At 46.1% G+C, this 13,783-nt stretch overlaps 1 protein-coding gene across 3 annotated transcripts in view; it reads left to right on the forward strand.

The window, feature by feature from the left end:
• LOC119448975 (collagen alpha-1(XII) chain-like) overlaps positions 1 to 13,783 on the forward strand; it is a 219,025-nt gene that overhangs the window by 127,507 nt on the left and 77,735 nt on the right. For all 3 annotated transcript variants that reach the window (XM_049660824.1, XM_049660825.1, XM_037712179.2), the window contains exons 6-7: positions 7,970 to 7,990; positions 12,902 to 13,085. In XM_049660824.1, the coding sequence (XP_049516781.1) occupies positions 7,970 to 7,990; positions 12,902 to 13,085 (205 nt within the window). The remainder of the gene's footprint in view (positions 1 to 7,969; positions 7,991 to 12,901; positions 13,086 to 13,783) is intronic.

Consider the following 13,783-nt stretch of genomic DNA (forward strand, 5'->3'; position numbering starts at 1 on the left):
GCTGCTGTTGGCGAAAACTAGGTTTATATATGTACCACAATAAATTCCGCGACCTTGTTATGAGAACTGCGATTTTGGAACGACTTCTTTGCCATTTCAAGAGCTGCTGCTGCAACTAGCTGAAAGCTGATTCATTGAAGTTGATAAATCATTGAAGTTGATAAATCCCCAGGAATACGTCAGTCAATGCAATAGGTTCATCGCAAATTGCTTTTTACTGGCCAAAAAAGCCTCCAAAATTTTGGCTTTTCAATAGACTCCCATAATTGAAACTTCGCCCGCAATTTGGAACGAGTTTTCTGCCGTATGTAATGGTACCACTTGCATGTTATTTCGGGGTAAGCGCCAAGAGCCTATTTCCATGGGAATATTTTAAAACATGGCTTCTATGATTAGTTATTCGGAAAAAACGACGCTCTCCCGTAGAAAACGCGTATGTTTTCTGAGACGGCCGCTAGAGGCGCTGTTCTAATGGAATGCGACGGGATCCACCCGGCGAGAACCGTAGGTAACGTGCAACTCCCAGAAGCGCTTGGGTTTAAAGTGGAAGGAAACATAAACAGATCAGCCGTAGAGATCAGCAAGAGCCGATTAGAGTACTGGTGGAAAAAAAGCAGGGAAAAGATGGATACGACCTGATCTCGTAAAATCATAGGCAGTGGTACAAGGTAAATTTTTGAAAAAGAAAAATAATGAGAGGTATACAAAAATGCTAGATAAAGAACATGTATAGTATACCTGATTAAATCAAGCAGGCTAGGTGACTATTGGTCGCCGCCCCGTTTCAAAGGGGATGCCAATAAATCATCATCATCATCACCAAATTCCTGGTAATGTATAACAATTTTACACGCCTTTAATTTCAAAATCTTTTTCTTTTAAGCTCATGGTAACTACTGTATGCTACATACTGGGGCCGGAATCACAAAAACGTTCTCATGCTAAAACTGTTCGCAGAAGCAGGTGTCAGCCAATCGTGGTGCAGCACTTACGATCGAAAAGCTACTTTGTTTTAGATCTTGTTTGGTTTGGGTATCACTTCTTATAATCTTACCTTGAAAAAAGCTTTAATGCGTGTATACATGCTCCCCGCTATAATCCTCCTCGAGCGAATATGGGACTGTGTGATAAATAAATGAAAGGCTGTTCCAGTGACTGAATCGTCCTGGTTCTGTTTTCAAGAAGGCTTAAATGTGCGTGCGATGAGGCGAAATTTAGTCACGGTGTTACGCAGGCTAATAACCAAAGTGGGCCATGCAGAAATAAAACATATACGTACCGCCGCAAATATACACAGGCTTCAAGCGTTGAGTTGTACGAACAATGCTGAAAATGTGTTGCTATAATAAAGTTTTACCGCATGGCCTGCATATTGGTTCTTGGTTCACTAAAGCCATGTTATTCTATTGATGGTCTAGTCGTATGCACGCCGTCATATGCAACAGTTGTCGCCTTGCGTCACCCTTGAATAACCTGTTAAAAATAAGATTGTCGAACTTAGTGTGTCCTAGTGGTTTTTCCGACATTCCTTTGGTGCGAGATATAATTTTGTAGTTGGATTCATGATCTGTCTCGTTAGCGAATTTATTGTAAGGATAAGACCATGCCGCGTGCAGTTGGGCCTTTTCTTTGTGCTCTATTATGTCTGACTAGCGGCATTTTCAAGCTTAGTACATTAAATAAAATAAGCAAAACAATGCAGCACTTACACCATAGAACATTCATTTGAAGAGCACAAATTTTTCATGTGCCAAGAAAATGACAACGTAAGGGTATGTAAATGGTGTCATGCAACCCAAAAAGCGTTTAGCATTTAACGAGAGTGCAGCAATCAGCTGCTCAATATCGTATTTGACCGTTTTTTTTCCCGAATCTCTACACAACGCCGCCACACACGTCGCGCTGCAGGAGAAGACGAATACTGTCGAAAATGTGAACTTCCTATTGAGAATGCTTATTGTAACCAGAAAAAAAAATTCTGCCGACTTTTTTCTAGGGCAGCATGGGCTTGAAAGAAAGCAAGTGCTAAGATCCAAAGACAAAGAGTTGATAGACTGTCACTATCCGCTTTCAAAAGCACAAAGCCAATTTGTCTTGTTTGTGGTCAAGGTTAGGACTGTTATTTGACCGACTAGGGGGGTGGGACGGTTTTTTGGCGAGAAAACAAAAGTAGTAGCCCTGGCATTGTCCGATAAATGACCATACTCTGACAGTCCACGTCTCGGCCCCACGAGAGTGGAGCCACGTGTGCAACTTTCAATAAAAAACGACTACAGCGCAAAAGCCTGTAATACTTGCCTTCGCGCACTACCGTTAAATGTCGCACGTTTAATAAAAGGAAAAGAAAGATGAAGTAGCACTGTGCTTTTTGATCACCTCGGAAGGGGACTACTTCCAAGAACGCCGAACGCAGATGACTCTACCTACTGCAAAAATGTTTAGGTGTTTCCGTCGAACGAGACAGTGACCTTATGTTAATGTATTGAGACGCTGCCCAAAACAAACAGGAAGAAAACAACAAGAGACGGGAAAGAGCGCACACTACCTAATACCACCATTTTTGGGCACTTGTACTTTGGATTCACTTTTAAAGCAACGGCTTGCGCGAGAGAATAAAACCATTTTTCCAACAAGGAATCGACCCACCACCCGAAATTCTCTTTCTGCGTGCTGATATGCCCCATCCAATAGAAAACCGCATTTACAACATGTCTATGCCACTGTATCCGCTGTGGCAGACACCAAGCTGCTTTTTGTAAACGACACGCTGTGCCCCATTTGCTCGAAAAAAATTATCGGCACTCAGTCGCAAGAAGACAGAACTGCGCCTGTATTCAAAACTTGTATGTGTATTGCGCCTGGCTTGAGCGTAATAAGTAATAATAATATTAACTACAATAATATTAACAATAAGGTCAATTTCGCCCGACAGGCGAATCACTGATTGCGACAGAAATTTATTAGACAGCTGTGCAAACTAAAGTTAGTCGTTTTATCAGCTGCATAAACGGCTGTAAACATTCGCTTACTAACTAAATTAACCTGCACGTTGTCACGCGCGCACAATCACAAACGAGCACATCTCTCTCGATAAGCGCGGACACTCACTGTCAAAACGCTGGCGTGGAGGAGAGTGGCAGCAACAGCCAACGAATTGTCCATCGTGCTACTTCTAGCTTCAACGCTAACTAATTGCGCCGAGAATACACCGCACACGAAGGCATCAGGGGTACTTTAACGAAAAGCTATTCCAAACTGCTTCTATTCTATTTGTGCAATCAGGCCTCCATGATTGCCCAACTTCACTTGTCTTTCACGCAACGTAAAGGAAAAATATTAGCGTAGCTTGCACGGGAGGCTCAATGCTACAGAGAAAGCGTAGCTGATGGGCACCTAGCTTGGCATGGCTTTTGGACTAGGCTAAGCCATTCCCAGCATTTTCCGGAATTTATTGATCATTTATCGATTATCGATTAGCTGCTGGTTGACTATCGATTGTCTATCGATGGGAGACTAAGCTTAAGTAGTCCCAACCATGCTTAGCTAGACTTAACCAGGCTCAGCTTTGCCAGTTCACAGAGGTATGTGTCATTGCGCTTGGACCCTTTCTGCACTACCGCCAGGATCGGCCCACAATTTCTGTCCGCAGGTTACGGACTAACGCTCGGCTTAAACAGCTCCGCTGTTAAAAAACCGCGAGAGCTACTCACTCTTATATGACGTGTGCACACTAATTATGCATGTGAGACCGAACAACAGAAAAATATTATTTTTCGATTCTATGCCTTTTTACCATCAGCCATCCGCAATTGGTCAAAAGTTTTCGGGCTGCGTCCACTTCGCCTGTCTGTCACCTGACGTCCAAAAACCGTGAAAAATCACTGCGTCAAGGTGGGTTGTACGCATTAAAGATGCATTATTACGCCGATCAAAACTTAATTTTCTTTTTAATAGCCGGACACTGCCCCGTTCCGACATCAATAGAAGGTGGGTACCCGCCGATCGCTCTGGCACTGGCTAGTCGGAGCTGCCGTGGAGAATGGACTTATTTGCCTATATTAAACATTTTGCGTGACATTATATGGTTGTCGAGTCCTTTCAGCACGAAAACGACATCGCTATGTCAAATTTTCTTTCCTGAAGATTCGTTTTAGCTGCATTGTTACGTTGCCGTTGCACGCCGACGTGATTTTGTAGCAGACACCGAAAGCTAAGTAAGAAGAAGCAGGGCAAACGCAGACGCCGGCAACACCCTCCTCATCAGGTTATCTACTTTCACTGCGCTAGCCCGGCCCCACGTTACCCCCTCCACTTCTGCGTGCTCATCGCCCTTGGTCAGCCAATCAGGTAAGAAATATATGTTAAGTTAGGCAATGCTATTCCTTTTGAAAGCAAACAACATGCAGTCACCTCCTATAAAATAGGAGAGCGTTTCAATAGCCTTCTCAAACAGCGCTGCGAGTCACCGCCCGATGCTTGCGTTGGCGGTTACGTAAATTGGACATCAGGTGATTAGAAGGAAAACAGATTGGAAGAGTTTTACGTTATAGGGTCCCAGCCATCGGCCCGCCTAGACTTTGTACCCAGCGCAGATCGCTTTCTAGATCGGGGCCGCGCGGCCGCGCTCAGCCGCGCCATACGTAGCCGCCACGGGAGTAAAACGTCCCCCACTTTCCCTGCGGCCTTGTGCGCGATAGAAGACGGAGCACTTTTTCCCCGCCTTCCTCCCTTGCGCACGCGAGACTGAGCAACCATTCTTTGCTCACCCTCTCACCCTTTCACTTTACCCATACCATACGGCGCGCAGCCACGATGTTATCGCACTTGGACATTATACGAAACATCACGTCGACGACGATGGCGGAAATGTCCCTGGAGTGTCCATATATTTGCAATCGCAATAAAATTATGTGGATCCGACTCAGCGTGGTAAGCAGAGTAAGCGAAGCTTTCTCTGCTGTTTGCTTTGACTGACGATAGTACGCGGTGATCTTAACAGTGAATGTTTAATTTCTTCAGCATTTAGTGCAACGCGAGAGTGGTGAGTTGATGTTCTGCGTGCACCTGTTTGTCCGTGTAATACACACAATACACAGCGAGACGTGCTTGCTTGAGGCATTGTTGTGCGCCGTTTTTCATAACCATCGAGATTGAGCCACCAGGCTTCTAAGATGAATCTGGCACGCTTCCACTCGCACCGGCAACATACGGCATCCGGCCGCGATGTTATCGCAGTCGGACTTCACACGGAACATCGCGGCGACAGCGAAGGCGACGCGGATGACGTCGGCGTAAATGTGCCTGGAGTGTACATATAACTGCTTTCATAATAATAAAGAAAAGTTGTGTACGGGAAATACCGCTGCCATAAACTAGAAGCTTGTTTTTCCACAGTACGACTGAGTTTGTGGAGAAACAAACGCATTGTATGTTTTCTTCGTATTTCCAAGCGATTCGGTGCGACTGCATTTAAAAGCCCGGAATCAGGTTAGTCATGTCCGAACGACCGTCAGACCAGTGTTTTGTTGCGCTACGAGAACATTGTAAGACTCACCTTACGAGAGAAAATATTCCCGACAAAGCGGGGCTTCGAGAAGTATTCTGAAGTGATTACCTATTTGCGCAGCTAAGCAATCGTGTTGCTCACAGCAGGCCCGACAAGAATTGACCCGGTGTAGTTCAGCGGTTGCGGCTCCACTTTCTCAAACCTTCACAACCTTACCTTCGCGTATAACGTGCGAGATTTGTGTACACTGAACAGGCACGCATGATTTTAGTTATACTTCCGAACTGAAAAAAGAAATCACGTAGAACCTCCTCTGGGAGTTGCCTAAGTATGCACAAGCATTGTGCCGCTTGCTAATCCCCACGCTGCCCGGTGTCATCATCAATGTTATGAAACTCGATTTGACCAGCATAAACCCTTATAAACCCTCATCGGTCGTTATCAACCTTATCGAACACGATCCGACCCTTACGAACTATTATCGGTCCTTATCAACCTGGATGTCCAGCTAAGCTGTTACAAAACCACCACTACAATTGCTGAGGGAGCATGCAATGTTTATTCATGGATCGGACGCTTGCTTTGCACTTGTTCTTTATTGAAACGTGTGCTGTTCTGTGTATTGTATGGGTGATCTGAATGAATGTATGCGCTGTTCGCTTCACTTTGCTGAGCGCTTGTAGCCTCTGCCTTACGTGGTTATGAGCCATTGCATTCGTCTTACGTGACGGACGGACAAATTTCTCATTTGGTAGGCATAGAAATGCTTATGCATTTAAAACTAAAACGGGATGGTTTATTAAACGAGACGAAGCTGCTGATTTTCGCTGTAACACGGGGACTATCTTTTCCTCTTTATTTCGTTCCGTCACGCGCACTATAGATCATGAGTTTCTCCTTTCAATTTGTTTTTACACTGATAATATTCAAACCTTCGCATTGTCGGCACATTGCACTAAACACACGTAACACACATAACAAATTAAGTAAACACCTGACAAGTAACACGTAAACACACGTAACAAGTGCTCTAGTTGGCGATGTCCTTTTGTCTCAAAAATTTGCCTAATACTAACTCTGTCTAAGCACCTTATCTTTCTAAATACCAAATGAAACACTTTACCATGCACCGAAACTTGAGAAAAATGGGGGCGCGCAACCAGGCTTCGCGCTTGGATGGCACTCCATAAAGCCATTTGGCCCGCTCCTTCTTGCAGAATCTAATACCATCATGTTTCCTTATACGTCATGGAGCAAATATGCATCACAGCTGCACATTCGTGTCCATTTTTGACATGGTCCGCAAGCTCTTTCCCATCAATTCCACGGCGGACGAATCTTTTGCCCCTGTAGAGATGCTTTGCCGCATAGTAGCCAAACAAAAGCGCCCCAGGAAAAAAATTCAGCCAGCGGATTAAAACCAAACTGGACCTACATATATAGAGAGACCTAAAGTATGTGCCACTAGAGTGCAATTAGCGGATGAGTTTTTACTGTGCTGCAAACTACATTTTAAAAATCGCCCCATGCATTTTCAATGGGTCTACAAAAGTGCCCCAGGAAAAAAATCCAGCCAGTGCAATTAGACTACAATCGACATATACCGTGAGAACGTTGTCGGGATGTAGTGCCTAAAGTGCAAATCGCAAAAAACGAGCCATTGCTGAGTAATCGATTTTTAAAAAATGCTTCCCATAGAGTTACGCCAACCGCATCGCCCCAGGGTCGGCTTCGCCGCAGTAGTCGATGTCCCAGATTGCTGGACTTGTCCAAGTGAACTGCAGTTAAAGCAAGCAAAAAAATAATATGCCTTTTGGTGAGAATTAAATATTTTCGCTGTGCATGATCAGCTATGGAAATAGTGCTGTGTTCACCTCTCTGAAAGTATTTCGGGGTTATCACCCATTACGTGTATATGTGCTAAGGTTTCGAAATTATTTGCATTTATAACCCTGAACTTACATAAAGCACTTAATTGTGCCCTCAAATTAGCTTACTTAATCTTTATTCACCCGAAGAATTTATTCGGTACTTCAATTTGATGCACCCATAAAATATTTCAACGGCGATTTGTTCAGGATTACGACAGTGCTATTTGTTTGGCGCTGCATAAGTGCAACAAAAGTGTAACACAAGTTAAACTCAATCGCTCACAGTAGCAATCGCCTAAATTTATTATTTGCTTGATTCACGCGCTGGGATGTCTCCGTAAAAACAGGGATACCGCCAGTTTCGGCGGTATCGGTGGTATCGGCGGTATCGCGCGCCATCTGAAAATGTAGAATGTCGGTGCCACAGTCCTACAAGCACACCCAGAATTAGTCCTCCGCATTTCTTTGACGTTGCGATTGCCTTTGTTGCGTCCACTTTTGTCATTTTATAACACAAAGGTATGTCTATATAACCTCTCCAAACAATTTTCGTTGAGCCAAGATAACATTTGTTTATTTCTCTATTTTTCAGATGACACTGTATATCGATTCGGTGAGTGCTTTTTCTGCGCTTCTGCGTTATGGGGCACAATTCAGCATCTTTAATAACGCCATATGCAAGCGCGAAAGCTAGAGTAGTGTATTCAGGCTTTCATGTCGCCCTTGTCTTCGACGCAGCACACAGCCCTTGCCACCGTAAGGTCGTGTAGGAGAAAAGGGGGTGCTTAAGAATGTGGGTTCTTGGTGTCTCACAGGAGACCAACCACCGCGGGTTCGAGCTTAGCGAGTCACAGGGCCGCATCAGCCGTTGCCTCCAGCACCGCTCGCGCGCGAGCTCAGAGGTCGCAAGGGGCTACCGAGCGACGCACGCAAAAACACAGTAAAGCCCTGAGTTGACGGAAACCGTTTACTAAAACCGTCGGCAGCAGCACTGCACAAACGCCCGCGCGATGGGGAGCCAAAGGGGTCCCGCACCAAGGCGAAAATACAATAACAGGCGCCTATAGTACGTTGCGGCGAGAGCACAGGCTCAAGCTGGGACACGCCGCTAGGAAAAGTCCCGGCGGCTATGCTACTTGCTCTGGCGATAACCAATGGGTCAACTCACGAGAGCATGGGCAATATCCTTAGGCTTAGGCTTTCGGCAAGTGCGGCTCGGCGGGGTACGACCTCGCGCGAGTGCTAATGGCACCGCTCGTCGGCTTAGCGTCGGGAAAAGGATCAGCACAAAGTACGCGCTCCCCGCACGGGCAAAGGCACCGTGCGCGAGCTCCAGTCCTAGTCATAAAGGTGTCGGCGGACGAAAGGAAAGCATGAACGTACCCTGCGCTTGTCCCGGAGAGAACACAGAGGCACGCTACGCCGCTAGCAGCCGAAACGCGGCCGCCTCGTGACGTCAGCGCCCCGCCCTCAGCGCAACCCACCGCATGCGCAGCGCCACCGCAGGAACCGGTTACGCGGAGGACGGGGGAAAACCGGGCAGGCAGGAAAAGGTAAAACCCCTGCAATGGCGCCGGCGAAACCCTCAATCCCCACAAGATTAGCATGAGAATTCTTTCGCATCAACACGGTTCATAGTTGACAACGAGCAGCGGCAAGTATATACGCGCAAACGCAGAGGTCCCTAAGCTACGGCCCGCTGGCCGAGATCCCGCCCGCAAATCTCTGCTACCGACCTGCGGTCTGTTCATGGCTATCACAATGGTGCTCGTCCGGCACATTCACAGGTTTGCACAGCAAGCGCCTCTTAACCGCTACACTGATAAGAAAAAAAAAACATGCAGATACCACGCAATGTGAGAAACGGGGTACCCGAAGCTTTCATGAGCTAGCAAAACCAAAATGGCGCATTAAGAAGACAGGCGAAGTATGCCGAAGTATGCCACTTTATGACGAGAAACTCGCGGCAAATTTTGGCGACGAACGCGTCCGGTGACTTCTCTCTTCACCGTCAGTTAAAATATGCGCGCACTCATTTTTATTGCGATATGACGTATATGGACCCTCCGGCCGTAGTTACGGAATACTCGCCAGGGTTACTTAGTGGCTATGGTGTTGGGCTGCTAAGCACGAGGTCGCGGGATCGAATCCCGGCCACGGCAGCCGCATCTCAATGGCGGCCAAATACGATAACGCCCGTGTACTTTAATTTAGGTGCACGTTCAAGAACCCCAGGTCGTCCAAATTATTCTGGAGTTCCCCACTACAGCGTGCCTCATAATCAAGTCGCGGCTTTGACACGAAAAACCCTGCAATTTTACTTTTTTAAATTTCCGCCGTTGTCGTCACCGTTAGGTTCCGTGTAAAGTCTATAGTACAAAATATTAAGGGATGTTGTTCTGTCTTTGGCATGCATCCGTGGCCTAATGGCTAGAGCATCGCTGTTCTGTGCTGACGAAACCGTGTTCAAAATCAGTCATCGAACATGTAATTACTTAGTTTTTATTGAGCGACTACTGCCACTCGGCGTCAATTCGCACATGTGGAATGCGCTCGCCAACAAATCGATAGCGTTTAGAAACACACTAAACGTACTTTCTTTGCTTATTCCGCGGGACGAGGCTAAAGAAGCTTCGCGTATAAAAATAGAAAAAAAAAGAGCGACAGAAAAGAAATATTTGAGTCGACGTCGTTCAGTCGATGTACTTAACTATACAGAACTCTGGCAAGTGCGTTGTTTTTCACGAATTTTGGCCATTGCTTGCAGTGTGCAAGTGGGTTGACATACCGAGATAGCGGTTGTGATAAAATAATAACATGCACGGGAACATAACTCCGGTCAGCGTTTTTTTTAATTTTTATTTTTGTCGCCGGTGGACGAATACATTCCCAGGATGAACAGCGTTACGTAAAGGAGAGTGCGTCGCTTCAGTGGAGCACCCCACTATGCTTTATGAAACGTGAGAGTTTCGCGGAGTGAAAAAACGCATGGCAGACTGGCGTTTTTGCATTTCGCCCGAATCGAAATGCGGCCGCCATGGCCGGGATTTGATCGCGCGCATTCGGGCTCGAATTTTTTTATCTATTCCACTGAATTTAGTTTTCGCGGTTCGTCATTTGGTTGAAGAACACCCCGCTTAGGTTATCCAAATAATCGGCCCCTTTTGAACGATCCATCGCGACTGCGCTGGATGCCAATAAAACCGGCCCATGGTCAGTTTAACTGAATTTCTTGCAGGCTGTAGTCATATCACGGTTTCGAATAATCGCAGAACATTATTCAGTAGCAGGGCGCAGCTCTTAGGCGGCCGTTGCTGCGGCGACCGTCAGCGCCACTCGTAAACGAGCGAACATGCACAGCGAAAGATGAGAGCAAACGCTGTGCGCAGCGGGGGATGAAAGAAAGCGGCGAGAACGACGAGGCGCGATGAAGAAAGCGGAGAGGAGGTGCAGCGTAACCATGAGACGGAAAGCGGAGAAGGTATGCGAAAGCGTGAGAAGAAAAGCGTAGTGCGGCGACGTGGCTATGAGATGGCGCCAGAGTAGCGCACGTCGTCCACAAGCACTCTCGGCAAAAATGCTCAGGCACTGCTCGTCTGGTGGGTCTGTGGGCGGCGGCTTTTGTGAATCGCGCCCACACGTCACCCATGCGCTGTTTCTCGAGATCTCCAGATTAGCGACGTAGTCGCGCCATGCTTCGCTCCATTTGCTACGTGCTGCACGAGACCAATTGTCCGCGCCAGCCAATATATGGCCAAATGAAAACACGTGTAACACGAAAACACGAAATTTCAGCGGCGCTGAAATTTCGCATTAGGGAGTATCGTATTCGTATGTGAACTTTTTGGTTTACATTACACTCACGGCAAAGCGCGAAGAGCACATTAATGATAGAGAGTTAGTACTGAGTGGATAGCACTGGTTGGAGCGGTAACAGAAGCGGTAAGGCGGTGACGGTATGCCGAAACGAACTCTCAGCGGGTGGTACTTGGTTGGCGAGCTTTCGTCTAAGCATGACCCACGGAAATGTTCGAGACTCACTCCATGTACTATACTCGTGAACAATGGTAACCCTAATGAGATTGAAAAAGGTCTCGGTCACGCTCTGCAGTGCAGATTAAAAAATAAAATCTGAATTTTTACGCGCCGAAACGGCGATAATATTATAATCCACGCCTGTTGTGGGGGACTCCGGACTAATTTTGACCCCCTGGGTTTCTGTAGGTGCGCCCAACGCATGGTACACTAGCGTTCTTGCACTTCGCCCGCATCGAAATGTGGCCGCCGTCGCCGCTATTCAATCCCGCGCTCTCCGCCTTACCAGTGCAACGCCAAATCCGACTGACCAAGCCGGGTCAGTGCAGGTTTTACAAGCTTTACATAAACATTCTGTGGCTGTGCTTTGTGACGCACAAGCCTCATTTAACAGGTTGGTGAAATACAGCCCTCGGTGCCGCTCGTAATAACTCTGGCAACCATCAGGAACTGAAAGGCCACTAGCAGAATTATTGGCATGTAATAAAAGTATAAAAATAGCATCGGCTACGAAGGCTTTAACGCCTTCTGTGCTGTCTTTCGAAATATGAAACAACCCTTTCAGAAGTCGCCTGTCAAAACCAAAATACTCCATTTCTCTGTATTGGCGATTTTTATTTATTTTTGTATTCGTAAACACGGCCCTCATACAACGACAGACCTATACTACCGGCCACTAGATGAGCTTGTAGACCCTTGTGCTAGCGTACGGCTTCCAGCAGAAGTGTCCAAGGTATCATAGCTCTGGGACGATTTGATTACTTATTGTTCCTACATTTCCTACTTGCACGTATTGAACGGATTGGAATAAGTTAGCGGGTTAGAATGCGTGAGCCTGTAGAGCTATATTCATACATCAAATGAAATGAAGTCTTTATTGATCTTAAATAATTGCAATGGTTGCATCGCACAGCTAAACAAGCAAGACTAATCCGACGAAAGCTTCGCCACGTACAGTATGGTCCAATCTTAAAAATGCATTGCAGCATTATTACGAATTGATCAAAATATGTTGCTAATAATGGTGCGTTAGACAGACATCTACAAAGGATTTCAGTATAGTCGGCAGGCGTTTCACATACATCTGTAATTGATGACAAAATGTCGTTTTCCCTGTTACAGTGGGCCTTACCCTACATCGGAATTTTGTGGACAGTAGCAGATGCAAATTAATATTCAAAACAATGTATAAAACTTATCTTGAAGAGACAGAGAGAAAAAGACGCACTGATGGAAAAAAAAGCACATGAGCGACATACTCCAGTGCATGTGTCAATAAGCCTGATGTTAATATTTTTGTTCTCACTCTACGAACCGGAATTATAGCTGTTGTTCGTTTCGGAAGCGAATAACTTCCCTCCAGGGATATTAGAAAGAAGTGTCCGCCTAGTCTATTATTCATTTCTGAAATCCTCTCTCATTTTATTCCTCCACGAGCTGTGGAAGAAAGTTCTCGCGCAGAGCTGCCACCATATTTGGTTTATTACAGGGCGAGAACGATATCCAAATCCACACTGTCCGGAAGTTTGACGCAATGCAAAAGGTGACTTCAAGGCACAGCGTTCCTATTGCAAACCTGCAACCATGGAAGTACTACGTCGTGAGCCTCGAAGGATGTTCCGCAGAAAAGTGCAGCGACGCCGTCAACGCAACCTTTACCACGCCACCTGCAAGTAAGCATATGCATGACCACGTCGAAGTGAGCAAGGTTATCACTAGACCTATTGAAAATTTAGCATGAAATAATTGCGTACGTGCATGAAAAAAAAGAAAAGAATCATCGCTGATGACACTTGTAGGTTACTTTTGTGCTCCTGTAGCCGTTGTCATGTCAATATAACGAGCCGTCTCCGCTTCCATCACTGCCTTTATGCACACTATATGTACCGCTGTCAACCAATCAGCAACAGTAATCAATGACTATCTGTTTTCTGTCATTAAGCATTTAAATTATTTTACAGAAATCTGTGGTCGGATATTGTGCCATTCGATCAGAAACTCTGAAGATGTACGGAATGGCGTGAAGAGTTAGGGTGACCGCTCGCAGTTGGTAGGGTGCAACACAAAAGCGTCACTAACTGACACAGACACAAAACCAAGTGCCCGATCAACTTACAATAATACCTAAAGACAAAGCGTGTATATTTCAATGTGGTCTGACCAAGAATGAACGCAATGAAACATATTTGCAACTACTTTTTTGCTTCAGCGTGCCCATCTATGCGACCGTTGCGCCCACCATGGTCCAGAACACGCTAATCCATCCAGCCCCCATTTTTCACCGGGGTCACATGTTAAATGAGAATTATCCTACTGGAAGAAAACGCAAGCAGGAAGGCTCCTGGATCACGGCACTAAATGTATGACACGC

The sequence above is a fragment of the Dermacentor silvarum genome, chromosome 1, assembly GCF_013339745.2.
Source record: "Dermacentor silvarum isolate Dsil-2018 chromosome 1, BIME_Dsil_1.4, whole genome shotgun sequence".
In the NCBI taxonomy this organism is placed as follows: Eukaryota; Metazoa; Arthropoda; class Arachnida; order Ixodida; family Ixodidae; genus Dermacentor; species Dermacentor silvarum.